At 37.3% G+C, this 16,371-nt stretch overlaps 1 protein-coding gene and 2 long non-coding RNA genes across 4 annotated transcripts; 1 reads left to right on the forward strand and 2 right to left on the reverse strand.

The window, feature by feature from the left end:
* Positions 1-1,621: 1,621 nt before the first annotated feature.
* On the reverse strand, positions 1,622-11,617 carry LOC136259004 (uncharacterized). 2 transcript variants are annotated; one of them, XR_010703145.1, is made up of 4 exons: positions 11,099-11,593; positions 1,962-2,499; positions 1,824-1,908; positions 1,622-1,773 (listed from the first exon to the last, which is right to left on the reverse strand). It is a non-coding gene; the product is annotated as an uncharacterized lncRNA (long non-coding RNA). The 2 variants fall into 2 exon arrangements; XR_010703146.1 differs by lacking the exons at positions 1,622-1,773; positions 1,824-1,908 and having other exon boundaries at positions 2,278-2,499; positions 11,099-11,617.
* On the forward strand, positions 11,024-12,888 carry LOC136259006 (uncharacterized). Its single transcript, XR_010703147.1, has 3 exons — positions 11,024-11,390; positions 11,587-11,723; positions 11,780-12,888. It is a non-coding gene; the product is annotated as an uncharacterized lncRNA (long non-coding RNA).
* LOC136259001 (uncharacterized) lies at positions 11,909-13,320 on the reverse strand. The gene is made up of 3 exons (XM_066052406.1): positions 13,102-13,320; positions 12,946-13,038; positions 11,909-12,894 (listed from the first exon to the last, which is right to left on the reverse strand). The coding sequence occupies exons 1-3, from the start codon at positions 13,235-13,237 to the stop codon at positions 12,341-12,343; spliced, it is 783 nt and encodes a 260-aa protein (XP_065908478.1). The 5' UTR covers positions 13,238-13,320; the 3' UTR covers positions 11,909-12,340.
* Positions 13,321-16,371: the final 3,051 nt, after the last annotated feature.

Below are 16,371 nucleotides of genomic sequence, written 5' to 3' on the forward strand. Positions count from 1 at the left end.
ATTGGAAAGGCTATAAGAGCCCTTTTCGCAGACCGGGTCACATATTACAGTTCAGCTAGGCATTCATAACTCTGAGATCACTGTATTGTCCATCTGGGACTTTGTTAATGGTAAAATGTGTGGCATAACAAATGGTGTGAATATTTAAGCTTGTCATTTGTGATATAATATGAGTCCATTGCATGCAGTGGGTTCACATGCATTAAAGCAATGTGTATTGTGCACACATCACATGATGCTAATCAGTTTGTTATAATGCATACACGTATAGTTTGTGTAATCACTGTGGTGTGTCCTTTGTGTCAGCTCCCATATTGCAGATGTACACATTTTGTATAACAGTCAATTGCACTTGCAATTTACTCATTGCTTAGTAACTGCATGTATACAGCAGCAAACTGTGTGGAAAATTTGTGATCTTAGACGCAGCTTTGAAAAGGCAAAAACAAAGATCAACCTTCTTGATGATTATGATTAGAAAATTTACACATGTATAATGGCATATGTGTGTGCATGCATGTGCTTGTGTGTGTGTGTGTCTGTGGTGTGTGTTTGTGTGTAGTGTGCGTGTGTGTAGTGTGCATGCATATGCGTGTGTGTCTCTTTGTCTGTGGCTGTGGGAGGACTTTTAGTCATTCAGGAGATTTAACTCGCCATTGCAAGTACTGTGCTGGTCAACCTACTCCACCAAAGCAAACTAACTGGGTGTAGCAGACTTTTCCATCACAAAGGTGATTTCACCTGCCACCAGCAATACTGCTCAAGCTGAGTTTGTGTTGTAGCTAATCACTGCTACAATTTAGCTTCCGGCCACTGACACAGGATGTCAGTGGACCATCAGTGTGCTGCCATATGTCCCAATTGTATCATACCAACATCTGCAACTTGTATGTATGTAGGTATATGTACACTGTAAAGTTTATTATTATTATATTATTATTATTATTAAAAAAGTCTAGTTTAATCCAGGATCCTGCTATTGTCATCTGACACGCCAATAAGGTGATAAGGGTGTGTGTGTGTGCGTGTGTGTGTGTGTTGACTTCTCTCTAGAAGTCAGATCAGTGTGGTATGATTATATGATCAGTAGCTGTTTAATTACATTTTCTCGTATATCAACACTACTTGCATATATGTATTATTGGAACTAACTTAACATGTACAGCAACAGGTATGAGTTGGTGACACAGTGATAGCATGTGGATTAGTGATAGAGTGACAGTGTATGGATTAGTGATAGAGTGACAGTGTATGGATTAGTGGGGTATATACACCCCTACAGTGCATGTCAAAGATCCAAAATAATTACATATACAAAGTCTTAATGTTGTAGACAACTTTAAATTTTTTTGTCAAGGCTTTTAAGTACTGAAGGTCTGTAGAACACCTGGACCTACAACCTGTTTAAGCATAGTATATAAAGTATGTTGAGAAAAACATCCATGGACCTTGGCAGCCTCGAACCTGCAATTTCATATGTATGTATCCATGGGAACTCTAAAGAGTAACTTATTATCTCAAAGTACCCCATGTGGAACCAAATAGACGTTAGTTTATTTATTAAGGCTTTTGGTACAACCATTATCCTTAGTAGTAAACATGGCCTGGTGTGTGTTTCATGTGGGTTAACTAATCACTTGGACATTATTAACAACTTGAACTATCATGCAGTAGTGATAACTACCTTCCTGAAGTACCTACAGTATCAATTACAATGAGGAAGTAAAACTTACAAACAATCTGCAACACATTGATGTCATGGTCTGTAGAGAACTGTAGATGTTAAATACTGTATTTATAACCTGATGAAGTACTTCACTCACTTCTTTCCATTATGAATGATAATAATGATTCAGAAAGTTGCCATAGCTTTTACACTAGACAATGATACTACTTCATGATTATTTGCTACAATAAATTAAAGAGGTTGTCAAGGTGAAAATGTACATATGGAGCCAAACCTGTTGGGACCATTATTGTAGTTTTTGATATGATTGCACAGCCAAATACGGTGTCTAGTGTTGATATTGATATTGGAAACACTTTCTGTCACATTCACAACAAGTATGGATAATGTAGTACTTGCTTCTTAGCTAAAGGAAAGTCGTATTGTGTTGGGATGGCTGAAGGAAGGTTTGTGAGGGTTCTGGAATACATATGACATGGAGTGTTCAGTAACATTTCTTGTACATGTGTGTGACCAATGTCCATCATATACGTAGCTCACCAAAAATCTGTTAAACTACACAAATACACCATGTCTGATCACTGACAAAATTTGAGAATAAAACAAATTCAGATGTTGTAATGGACACAATCTTTAAAAGTGAAACACATGATTAAGTATATGCATTGTTGTAATTATTGGTAAAGGTTAAATTACTTGCGTATTCCAACACTCGTGATTCTACACTGACAAGTATGGTCCCTTAAGATGCTTTGGCATTTAAATTCTAATAACAGTTTTGCATTGACCTGGAGTCCAGTACATATTCAGACCTGGGAAGTATAGTGGTGAAAAATGCTATAATTATTCACAGTTTGGAATCTTTACTTACAGCAATGAAATGCAAGGTAGGTAAAACAATGTATCTAGTACATACGTAGGTGTTAGTATGTAACATGTAACTCAAGGTATAGGTTAGGAACCCAGATTGAGGTTCTTAACCGACTTAGATAATGGGATCATTTTATATAGGTATAATGTAGGTGCATAGAGTGAGATTGGATACGATATTAGTGTTGCTCCGATTTAGGATTTTAGCCGATATTCCATATCTGACATATATGTATGAGAATGTTTTAAAGCCAATATGATTAGCTGATCTGATACATCAGAAATACATTTACAAGGCTATTCACTTTTAACTTTAATTTTAATATTGACTTTTGACTTTATTTAACATATATATCTACTAAAAATCTGACCTGTGAGGCTAAGTTTGGGTATGTAAGATGAATATCTGTGAGTACGCATTAGATTTCTAGAGCGCAGTACGTATATGGTCTTAGACTATGGTACCCTGTAGAGTGCTCTGCACATGTGCCTATAAATGGATAAGTGCTACTCAAAGACTAGGTCTGGAAGCAAAGACTACTGCACAGAACAACTTACATTATGTATGAATATAATAATGTAAATTTGTATTTTGAAAATGTCTTTGTGCATGTCTGACCATATCCACTTTTTACATCTAGCTGTACCATTGCTACGTTTATATGGAAATTATAACACAGTCTGATAACTTGATTCTCCAGGCCTCCTACCATGTAAAATACTATTAACCATTTACAAAATGTTGTAATCTTGATTATGTAAATATCATAATCCATTGCATTCACCTAAAACAACACCTACATGCCTATATTTGGTGTACTACATGATATACATCCTTAGTGTATGAATAGTGAGATATACAATACTTTCTTCCTGCAAGTATATATCACATTGCTAGTAAATGTTACAGAGGAGTATATTGAGTTGTAATAAACAGTATGCATGTGTCTCAGACTGTCACTTATGTTAAAGTAAGCATGCACCTTCATGCGTCTCAAACTATCATTTATATTAATGTAAGCATGCCTGTGGCAGCCATACTAACATACCTGCATGTGTGATTGGGACTGTGTAATAATTTTGTGTTTGTCTGGTGACAACAACAAACATGTGCAGTAGATTAGTAATGGCTTCTTCACAGTTCACCATAGCTATCATTATAGTATCCACTCAAATATCAGGAGCTGTCCTTAGGTATACTTGTCTGGACTATGTTATAATACAGGTACTGTAGCTATAGTCTAGTGATGAAGTCACCACCTGGTCTCATACATCAAAAGAATTTTAATGGAAAGATTTCCACTCTAGTCACATAATATTAGTCCAGTCATTTTATGAAAAAAAAGGGGTCAACCTTTAACTAATTGCAACACAAATGGTTTCAACAATTTCTAGCACAGAAAAATGTGCTCTATAACATATCAAAAGTCCCGGAAAATCCCATAAGGGGAAAGTGACCTTTTGCATGACCTTTTTGCCATTTTTAGCAACAAATTAGGATTTGTGCTTCTATTTCAGCTGTACATTATCCAAACTATTTATATTTGGTATCAAATGATTGCTCTCACTATAAGGAACAAGATGACACTTGTTTGGTATCCATAGCTTAATCTGTTCTAAAGTTATCATCATTTTACTGGACAAAACTAATATTATTTAGTCCCGCCCACGCACTTAATTAAATTTTGGTTTAAGCTATTTATTGCTTGTCTAATGTGGCAAGGGACTATTTTCATAACAGAGGGTCATAATGAAGACTAGAAAGTGCATGTGTTACCATGGAAACCGAGAAATAACATAGCTTTATATACAATTCGGTTGTTTTCATTCTCCATTGTCATGAAGATGGATTTAATTCTTTACAACTCGAAACCTGACATTGTACAAGTTAAGTTAGGTACATACACAATGACACACGTTAACCATGGCCATGGTAGGGGAAAATCTATTCCCTTGTGTATATAAATGGTAAGTTTCGCTTTCATTCAGTGTTGGTATCTGTATCATCTTCTTCATGGATTGAGGTGTCTGAGTTGGTGCAGCCTGTTCCCTTGCAGTTGCCACAAACAGAAGAGCATTTCACCTTGTATTTCTTGCAAGTGCATCTCATGCTGCTGCAGTCAGTGTGACAGTTACATCTAATCATTTTCAACAGCTCATCTGGAGCAGGTAATAGATCAGTTAGCACAGGCATCAGTTTTCCATCATAGTCTTTCTACCCCCATGCAGTTGGCTGCATTTCACTGGCATCACCTTTCCACTCTTGTGTTTGGAAATTATACATGGAAACTGTGATATTTAGCAGCAGCTGAAGTAGGTGGCAAAGTTTGTGGAAGAACAACTGTAGTGTTTTTAGCTATCTAGTCACAAAAATGCTTGTATTGGAGAGAGTTTAATCCTTCCTTTGGACTTCCACTGTATAAATCCACTAGTGCTTGCTCTCCTGCAGCCACGATGTCATTTGGTGTAGATGCTACTGCACTGAACACTTTGGCTTGCATTTGAAAGTATTTACTGGACTTTACCTTTCCCAATGCCATATAGCTGTGGTGTTGTGTCACACCCAGGTATTGCATGCAGGAAGAGAATGTTGTAGCATATTTCAAAGCCAAGTTTCTCTTTGACAGCAGTTATGTTCCACACCCTAGGTTTCATAGTGGCTCTGGTTTGAAAAATATGTTGTGTGATTCCAAGCAGGCATGATAGCACAACAATACAAGAAGATCGGTGTCATCACCAACTAGCACAGTGTCTGCTACTCTGGCTAATTCTACTGCTTTTTGACAATCATCACATCAGCATCTCCTGAAGCATGGTACACTTTACAATTTCTTTCCAAGAAGCAGCTAAGCATATTAATGAACTGCTACTTGTTGGTGCTGTTCAAAAAAGTACCCTTCTTCATGTTCAGCTTCGTATCTTTGGTGAATGACATGTGAGAGTTCATCAACAAAAGATATGGTACATCTGAGGAGGGCCAAAGGGTACTCCAGAGTGGCTGTGTCATTCACCAATGATACGAAGCTGAACATGAAGAAGGGTACTTTTTATTGAACAGCACCAACAAGTAGCAGTTCATTAATATGCTTAGCTGCTTCTTGGAAAGAAATTGTAAAGTATACCATGCTTCAGGAGATGCTGATGTGATGATTGTACATTACAAAAAAGCAGTAGAATTAGCCAGAGTAGCAGACACTGTGCTAGTTGGTGATGACACCGATCTTCTTGTATTGTGTTATCATGCCTGCTTGGAATCACACAACACATTTTTCAAATCAGAGCCAAAAAAGCCACTATGAAACCGAGGCTGTGGAACATAACAGGGAATAGATTATCCCTTACCACGGCCATGGTTAACGTGTGTCATTGTGTATGTACCTAACTTAACTTGTACAATGTCAGGTTTCGAGTTGTAAAGAATTAAATCCATCTTCATGACAATGGAGAATGAAAACAACCGAATTGTATATAAAGCTGTTATTTCTCGGTTTCCATGGTAACACATGCACTTTCTAGTCTTCATTATGACCCTCTGTTATGAAAATAGTCCCTTGCCACATTAGACAAGCAATAAATAGCTTAAACTAAAATTTAATTAAGTGCGTGGGCGGGACTAAATAATATTAGTTTTGTCCAGTAAAATGATGCTAACTTTAGAACAGATTAAGCTATGGATACCAAACAAGTGTCATCTTGTTCCTTATAGTGAGAGCAATCATTTGATACCAAATATAAATAGTTTGGATAATGTACAGCTGAAATAGAAGCACAAATCCTAATTTTTTGCTAAAAATGGCAAAAGGTCATGCAAAAGGTCACTTTCCCCTTATGGGATTTTCCGAGACTTTTGATATGTTATAGAGCACATTTTTCTGTGCTAGAAACTGTTGAAACCATTTGTGTTGCAATTAGTTAAAGGTTAAACCATAAAATGACTGAACTATATCTAGCTACTAGTAAACATGTAATGATTGTTACTATCTTAATAGTTTCATTGAAGATGGGGTCAACTCCTTTCTTAACTGAAGTCTTCTTCTTAGTTGACTTACTCCAGTCAGGTAGTAGATAAGTCTTCACAAAATTACAATGAGACATCATGTGATCCATTAGGCCAATGAAACTTGATTACCAGTTTCTCGCTCAGATTTTTGAAATTTTGATGAGGGCGGGCGGTTATTATTCATTATTCATTATTTTCCAAAAGCACAACACACATCCCAAACATGAAGATTTCTGCCTAAAAAAGTGAGATCTACATTGATTACTCTTGCATTAAATAGCTAAAGTACGTTACTAATCCATATAACAAATGATTTTTCCATTATAGTATAGCTGATTGCTCCATTCGAGTAAAAGTGACTGCTCTATTAGAGTATTTCAATCTGAAATTCCAATAATGAAATTCCATGCGGGTGTATCAAAAGCATGCGGGCGATGACGCGAAACTGCTAATCAAGTTTCATTGGCCTTAGCTCCTAATGCATAAGAGAGTTTAAATGATGTACATAGCAGTTGACCATGTTGGATTATACTCTTCAGAGATGTCCTACGTAATAATTAATGGACGATTGTGTTGTGCTGTGCTGTTCAAGATCGCTAGGGATGCGCCGATTTTGCCGGCAAATTTTTTGGAAAAATACATTGGTAAAAGCAAAGAGCAAAATGCTGGAAAAATAGGTGGAAAATTGGAAAAATGGGCACCAAGGAATTGCAGCTTAGCACATTTTGTATGAAAAAAATCGAGATACTCTAATAGAACAGTCACGCATGGTATTAGGATAACATGAGCTCCTAGGAAATGGTGACAAAAGATCGAGATACTCTAATAGAGCAGTCGCTATGTACAAAATATTCTAATAGAGCAGTCGCTATGTACAAAATATTCTAATAGAGCAGTCGCACATGCTTGCAAGCTTGAGATACTGCAATTAATTTTTATTGATGCTCAGCAAAATAGAAAAAACCCGAGCAAAATATTGAGCAAAATAGGTGAAAATAAAAGAATTGCTGGAAAGAAAAATAGGTGGGAAAAAAAGCAAAATAGGCTCATCCCTAAAGATCACCTTGTTCCGGCATGTTCTTGCTCACATCAAACATTATGCACATGTAGTTCTAGTGCTAAACAGTACTTCACAGTACAAGTTACTGAGGAGACTGAGTGCTACTTATAGTGACAAGAAAGGTCTTGTTACAAAGAGATTATTATACCATGGTCTCATACAAAGAGCCAAAGAATTAATTGAAAGAAAGGGTCATTGTGGCATAACACCTTTGAAAGTGCTCACTCACTCTTACTTTTCCAGCCATCATTACAACAGTGCTCCTTACCATTTGATTGGAAAAGAGCATGTATAATTGTACCCATTTTAAGAATGGCAATCATGTTCCTTGTAGCAACTTTCGTTTTTTTAACATTTACAGTACAGTAGACATATATTAGGGATCATGGAGGTTTGTATTTGCTCCTTCTCACAAAAATATGTTGACCAGAAACCAGCCTCACAATACCTTCTTGGCACCTACTGGTGAGTCAGATATATAACGTTATCAAGCCAAAAATGACTATAGACGTAATTCAACCTGACAGGCCATGCATAGGGCTGGGCGGTTTCTCGGTATTACAGTAATACCGCGGTATTGCAATGAAACGATATCTGTATCGCGTAGATTTCGGTGAAACGATAATGTCACGATATCGATATTATTACGATTTTTAGTGTTTGTGACAGCTTATTAAGCCCTTAAGGTTGTTATAATGCACCTCAAATAATCACGTGATACTACTGCAAACAAGGACCTAGTACTAGCTAGTCAATTTTTTTTACAAAGATCGAGATACTCTAATAGAACAGTCAGCTAAGATCGAGATACCCTAATAAAGCAGTCAGCTACTCTAATATAGCAGTCATCTTTAATAACCGCGATAAATAGTAATATCGTGATATATTTCTGCACGATATATCGTGAAGCGAAACTCCAATACCGCCCAACCCTAGCCATGCATACCTTTGGCATACTGTAATACTGGCGTACAATGCATGCATAATGAACTTTCTCTTGTCCTCCTTTGTGTCCCATTTATCTCCAAGGTGTTAATTCATGGTAGCTTCCCTAAATTTGTAATGAAAATCATCAATATTTCCATAATAACTGGCAGCGACACTTTTCGTGCTGGTCTTCATTTGTAACGCTGTGTAGCTAGTAGGCTGAACATAATTGAAAACTAAGCGTTATGTCCATTTCACATAATTGATAGCTAGGGTGCCTGTTTAGACAAAACATAATGTCTAGACATGGGTCAAGCCTTAAGCACTTGTTTTGAAGTACTTACAAGTGTTTGTTACTGTGCAGCATTAATTTTGTGCTTATGCTGTTACTTAATTACTTATATTTAAAAGTGCTTATAAGCACATTTTAAAGCACAAAAGCTGCCAGCTCTTATCAAAAGTCTTTGATCCAATGAACTTCTCATTTAACAGCCAAAAATAGCTATCACACACAGCCTAGCAGACATGGCATTTTATTATTTTGTTGCTATGACTTCTTGTGTTATATTAAGGTTAACATCCTATGTCAGCCGGCCTGCATGCACTACCGTTCTAAGGCATGCATTAGAGCATGCATAGTTTGGGGAAACTGGGCAGCCCAGGACATTGCTAGATGCACCTGCAATTGCCCTAGTGAAGAATTTAGCTGTTGTATTTCTATTGCTATAGCCAGTACTTAGATATATCAAGCAGCCTGACTGCGCGTGCGCCATGCCCTGGGTGCCCAAAATGTGAAATAATGTATTTATACAAAGTGTGCTAGCATGCATGATTGCATTGAGGTGGATACCAGTGAGTAGTCAAGGGTGGGTGACTGTTCTCAGCATGTTTGCTGCAGCTTCAGTCTTATTTCAGTGTGAGTAATTCCAAATAGTGCCCCTTCTGCCATGAGTAGAGATCACGTGATCACCATTTGTACATGCAATGACGTTGAGTATTAACAACTGTGGGTTCCAGTTCTATTAACTGGGATTCACTATCAACTACACCTGAGGCTTGCTTGTCTGTTAACCTTATTTACAGTGCAACCATTTTCCGTTGACCGTTGTACTGAAGACAGAATGGCAGAGAAGAAGCTACCTTCTGTATTTAATCACTTTGACTTACCAGATTGTTTGGATTGAATTTTCAAGGCCAGACGTTAACACTGCATCAAGTCAATGTTTGGATTGACAAGGGTTAAAACAATAATCACTACAATGAATACTTAAAACAATAGATGTAGAATTACACATGATGCACCATTACACATGATGATATAAATTATTTGTTAATGAAGTGAATTTAAGTAATTATATCAAGCACTTATATAGTGCTTCACTTTGTACTTGAAGCATTTACTAAATTGCAGCATTTGTGCTTGAAAACTGCTTCAAACCCTTGACCTAAGTGCTAATTGATCCATGTCTGTTTATGTCTAGCGGTATTCTTCCTTTGATCCTATATGCACTGGTCACAGTCATAACTTTGTTTCAACAAAAGTAAACAAGTAAAAGGAAAATGAATTTTAAGTTTGATTAGATCATTTATATAGACATAAAAAGTTGTGGAGGTCCCTTACATTGCATTGCAGATATGTATACTATAGTGGACATGTAATCCCTAATCCAGTCATGGGTATAGACTGAATTAGGGATTAAATGTCCACTAGTATATCTGCAGGTGTAGGCGACCTTCCTTGTTTCCCTACTTTTATGATACCTAATCGAACTTATATTTTTTCTTTGTATTGGGGTTGGGTATAAGATGCAAGTAGCAGTCTCAAAGCTAATAAGGTATTCGTATGAAGATTGTATATACTCACATGAGCATTTTCAGGTTGTTCAAAAGCCATACAGGCCTCTCGTTTAAGTGATTTTTGTTCTAAACATCTCTATTGCTAACTTGTTTCAAGTTTTTTCCAAATATAATTAGCTGAACAGAAAAATCATGGTAAAGAATGATATATGACCAATGGTGTCTCCTACTGTTAATGATAACATGCGATCAAAGCATTCTCATATATAAGCAGTCAGGTAAAACAAATTAGTCTAACAGAGCAATCACTAAACATTGATCATGACTCACAGATATAGAGTTATGATTAGTAAGATTATATTAAACCACCCCTTGGACCAACCAATATTGTCCTGATTATCAAGGTGTCCTGATTATCAAGGTGTCCTGATTATCAAGGTGTCCTGATTATCAAGGTGTCCTGATTATCAAGGTGTCCTGATTATCAAGGTGTCCTGATTATCAAGGTGTCCTGATTATCAAGGTGTCCTGATTATCAAGGTATCCTGATTATCAAGGTGTCCTGATGATTGAGGTGTCCTGATTATCAAGGTGTCCTGATGATTGAGGTGTCCTGATTATCAAGGTGTCCTGATTATCCAATATGTACTAAGGGATACTTTGGGAATCATTGGGACCTTAACCCTTAAACGCGCAAAGGCCATTATAATGGCCCTATTATTTATTACACCGAAAACGCACGAAAGTTTATGCTTACTTTCGCGAAAATAATCGCGCGTCTTTACAAGGCTGTATCTCTGAAAATCCTCGACGTATCAACTTGAAACTTGGTACACAGATGGTGGATACCCTGGGGTTTACCCATCGTGACTATCAATTGTTTATCATTAATGCTTTTCTATTTATCCGAAGTAATATGCGCATTACTTGGAAATAACCGTCATGGTAGGTGGCTCCGTTGGCGATTCGCCTCAATACTTGGTGTCGAGAAAGAGTTGTACCCTTGATACAAGGTGGTGAAATTCCATTGACATAGCTGCAACTCTCAGGTATTTATGAATTTTAGAAAAAAACTTGTGGTATTCACACAATTGTGCGAAGTAACCGCACGTCTTTACACGACTGTAACTGTGAAAATCCTTGATGTATCAGCTTGTAACTTGGTACACAGACGGTGGATAACCTGGGGTTTATCCAATATTATTATTATGTTTTTATCAATCATACTTCTCCATTTATCCACAGCAATACGCGCATCGTTTGGAAATAATCATCATGGTAGGCAGCTCCTCTGTCCATTCGCCTCAACACTTGGTGTTTAGAAAGGGTGGTACCCTTGATACAAGGTGGTGAAATTCCAGTGACATAGCTACAACTCTCAGGTAGTTGTGAATTGAAAAAAAATTGTCGTATTCTCATAATTATTTTTACCCTGTAGGCATGTAACAAAGAACTCCAACACAATCACTGTGGCGTTTCAACATGCTGCCAAGACGTATTCTGGTGACCGGTCAATCAAATACCAACAGCAATCCATTTTATCATGCACTGTTCATCAAACAAAGTATTATTATTAGCATTAGAATTTGAAAAACTTTTCAAACATAAAATGTACATGAACTATATACACTAAAGAGCTGGGATCTTTACTCAGTAAAGGGTTTGCCTCATTTAGAAACCACCGATCCAAGTGATTTCAGAGAAAAAAACCACAATAGTAGAAAAACCTGAATTACAAACAGCTGTGTACATAACTAAACAGATAATACTGTCAACACATCTAAACTATATACATCAGCTGAACCTGTAAAAAGTCTAAGACACAGTAAATAGCATACACCCCTTATTTATTTATAGTTTTCCTTGGTGTGGTATATCTTAAAACAATTTTCAAGGCACAAATGAACCATTCCACAATTTACGCAGCCATACTTAGTACGTTTTCTATGTGTCTTCCGGTCAGAACACACTGCACAGTCACCGTCAGTCCCAAGGTTCTCTATGAAATGGCGTTCCTCAAGCCTCGCAGGCCATTGAGGTGGAAGAGCCTGTGATTGACGTCCTCCATGCTGGCGTGAGCCATGTCGACATAAAAGTTTAGTAGCCAGTTGCTCCCTAAAGCTTTTGATGGTCTACGATCATTGACAGGTGTGAAACAGCACTCTAGAGTATAAGCATTATCGATAGCCAAATCCCTACCCCTACCGGTACCTCTACCCCTACCAGTACCTTTCCTCCTACCTCGACTAGGCACAAGATCCATTGGAGACACAGTTCCCCTTCCTCTACCTCTCCCTCTATTTCTACCAGACAAAGGATCAGATGGAAATGGTGAGTAGTCCCTGCCTCTATCACTAGGTGAAAATGGGGCATGTGGAGAAGAACGAGAGCGCAGGGAAGAACTAACAGGAGAGCCATGGTAAGCCACAGGAGAACCACTACAGGGGTATTCAGTTTCCAGGCTACCCATCCCACCATCACTCACTCCACTATGTAGCCCAGATGGTCCAGGATGGCTTGACTCATCATGACCTTCAGAATATCTCACATCAGCTTTTAGAAGAAGCAGGACTCAAGTTATAAAACATGTGAAAAGCATTATACCTTCATAATCATTGTTTGTTTCTTCCTCGATGTCTTCTTCGTCCTTGCTGAACTCTTCCTCACGATCATTTTCTTCCACATCGCCATAATCATCTATAATGGCAGGCGAAGTGCGAGGCGAAGTGATAGGACCGATTCATCTGTCCGCCATTTTACCGTCTTGTTCCCTGGTAAGCCTATCAAGGACAAAAGAGTCTTCTCCATGGACAAAAGAGTCCTCTTTGTCCGAGTTGTTCCAGTCATCGTCGGCGTTGCTATAGAAAAGTTGATCAACAACAGTATTTTCATCCATATCTCGCTTATCTTTAATCACAGCACAAAGTTCTTGAGCTCGAATTAAAGCCCAGAAACGTGGCTTTCCGTTGCACTAAACCGTTTCATGATCACGTAATCCTAGCGCGCGCACCTCTGTGCCAAATATGGAGGGCCACTTAAATGGCCCTTGCGATTTCAGTGCAATATTTCGTAAATTCGCGTGCGCGTTTAAGGGTTAACTAAGCTGGGTTATGTAGATTAGGTGTCCAGTCTAGCTATAATCAGACTTACCAGTATACAACTATACACAGTAGTACATGCAGATAGTATGCTCACTAACTGACTAGGCCAATAGATATGGCTTTGCCTACATATTGATAGTTGATAGATAATACTACTGCTGCTAACACTGCTTGAAGGTTCTTAGTTTACTAATTTGTTAAGATGCCTTACTGTAATTATACTGAGAGTAAAGTGTCAGTAAACTTAAGTATATGGAACATAATTATTTTACTAAGTTTTAAACTCTCAGTAAAGCATAGTGAATGCAGGTTTACTGAAAAACTACTAAAATAACAAACAATTAACTGTTCCATATACTGGGGATATACCACTGTAGTAAACTAAGAAACTTCAAGCAGTGTAAGCTGTAGTGATATAATTATCAAATGTATTGTGATGCAGAAATTAAATTAGGAACACTAGCTTGTAATCTCAATAGTATAGCAAAGGTTGAGGGACATGATGAGTGTGTTCTACATGAACAAGTACCAAAATAGTAACTCATAGCCATTGTAACATTAACCTACTATATTCTATTAAAATCTTTATTCAGGAGTTGTGTGGTAGCTACTGTGGGTACTGAAATAACCCCTATCAGAAATATTGGTAAATGCAACTAACCACATAAATCCACTGTACTAGTGTTCTAAAATGCTATAGTGCACTACTGTACTTTTTGTGATGCCATCATCCAATAAGGCATGTCACCATTAGGCCTGAGTCAAAATTTTGCCCAAAATGCTTTCAGGAATTTCCCAAAATTTTCACCTATTATGTTCTTCAGTGTTCCCATCATGTTTGCATTATGCTCCTAGGTTAGCAACATTTCTTACAACTATCTTGGAATTTTTAAATCAGTGAATGCTCTATTAGAGTATTTCACTTAAAAGGTGACTGTTCTATTAGAGAGTATTTATCTTTTGAGAGTACTATTGCAGTTTCCATTGACTGCTCTATTAGGGAGTATTGATCTAATATTAAGCTCCATAGTTTGAAATATCCACCTAATATGCTAGCATTATGCTGGCATAGCACTCCAGCCTATTATGCTTTTTAATAATTATGCTGGCATATTAATTTTCATGCAGGCCTAGTCACCATGGAGTTCTATCATGAAGGATCACACCTTTTGACATGCTGGTTGCTAAGGAAACTCATTTTAATTAGGTGCTAATTGCATTTTCCTGTATTATTATTTTCAATAGTGTATTATTTTCTTCATATCTAGTCTTTGATATTACTTAATGTTGACATCCTCTTAGGTATCTTGTCAAAAACTTAAGACAACCATTAGCAAAAATTATAGAATTTGTTGATATCTGATTTTATAGCAGAAAATAAAAAAAATGTAGCTCCCACCTCCCCACACAGATTATTGCCTATTAAAATCTGGTACATGTGCAACAAGTGAGACAAATTTCATTTTTGGTTCTCTTTAGAGGTTTCTGGAAACTGGTCAAGTATGCTCAAGCAGTTAAAATATTAAAATTGATTTTTCAAATCAAAATACTCTAATAGAGCAGTCAACTATCTTAATATAACAGTACCTTTTCTATCTGGATGTTGTCTTAAACACCAAATGTGCAATGTTGGCAATCAAAATGCAGCGTCTGAATATGAAGCCATATACATCAAAGGGGTAAGTAGAATTCGAGGAAAATGGGAACGGGACAGGAATGGGAACGACCGACGGAAATGCCTGATAGAGGATTTTACAGCGAAATATGTGTTTGCAGCATTATTTGAATCCTTTCGCTAAAACGATTTTTGACTGCTCTTTCGAAACACTCTAATAGAGCAGTCACTGGCAATAAAATACTCTAATAGAGCGGTCAGGAATGTTTTGTAACTATCCCACCAGGGACTCACATTGATGGCCTAGCCTGTGAATTGATGGACTATGACTGTCGTAGATTAGGTATATAGACTAGCTAAGTCATCAATGTAGCTACTCCTTTGAACCATAAACATTTTAAACTATTAAACTGTTTTTGTTTTTTTTTGTTCAGAACGTGGCAATGCTGCATCGGTAATGGAAACAATTCCATCGACATAGGATTGGGCAGAGTTTGCTTCTCTGGCCACAGTTTGAGCAAGGTAATTAAGGCTTATTTTATTTGTTGGAGATGCTGTAATGTAAGGTTGATACGGTATCGCTCTAAAAAAATACTGGGATTCATAAAGTACCTTCCTATAATTAACTGACAGTGCCTATTATAGGCTTTGAAAACTGCACCTACTGCTTCCAGATAAGAAGTCATATAATGGGAGCACTGGTATAGCTATACTTGTCAAGCTGAAGTGTCTACAAGAGGAGTCCTCATGACTGCTTAGTCTCCTCATTGGAGCCATGCACCAACACATGCTTCAGCTACCACATGCCCATAATGTTGAGGTTGCAGGTACAACTTCCCATTATATTATGTAGGCACTGCATGTCCATTAATTAGAATCCTTTGTAGCAGCCTATGATGTTTTAAATTTTATGGTTTCAAGGGAGTAGTTAACTTTCAATGTTTATGACTTAGCTTAGCTAGTATATATATATATACCTAATCCATGACAGCTATAGCCCATCAATTCACAGGTCATCAATGTAAGTCCTTTCCAGGGCTCCTGCACTGATCACTCTAGCTATCAGTGTACAGTAACCCTGAGTCTAGGCCCATGTTTGTTGTCTTAATATTCAATAAGACATTTATCATCATCATTTCGCTGTAAAATCCTACCTAATCCAACCTGTATATTGACAGCCTTGATTATGATAATGATAAATGGAAAGGCAGCACACAATCTGATTACATCCAATGAAAAAAAAAAGTAAAAGCAAAAAATGAAAAAGAGATTAGGGAAGTAATTACATGTAAGTGGTTAAAGTGTGTGCATTAA

Source organism: Dysidea avara, chromosome 6 (assembly GCF_963678975.1).
Source record: "Dysidea avara chromosome 6, odDysAvar1.4, whole genome shotgun sequence".
NCBI classification, from domain to species: Eukaryota; Metazoa; Porifera; class Demospongiae; order Dictyoceratida; family Dysideidae; genus Dysidea; species Dysidea avara.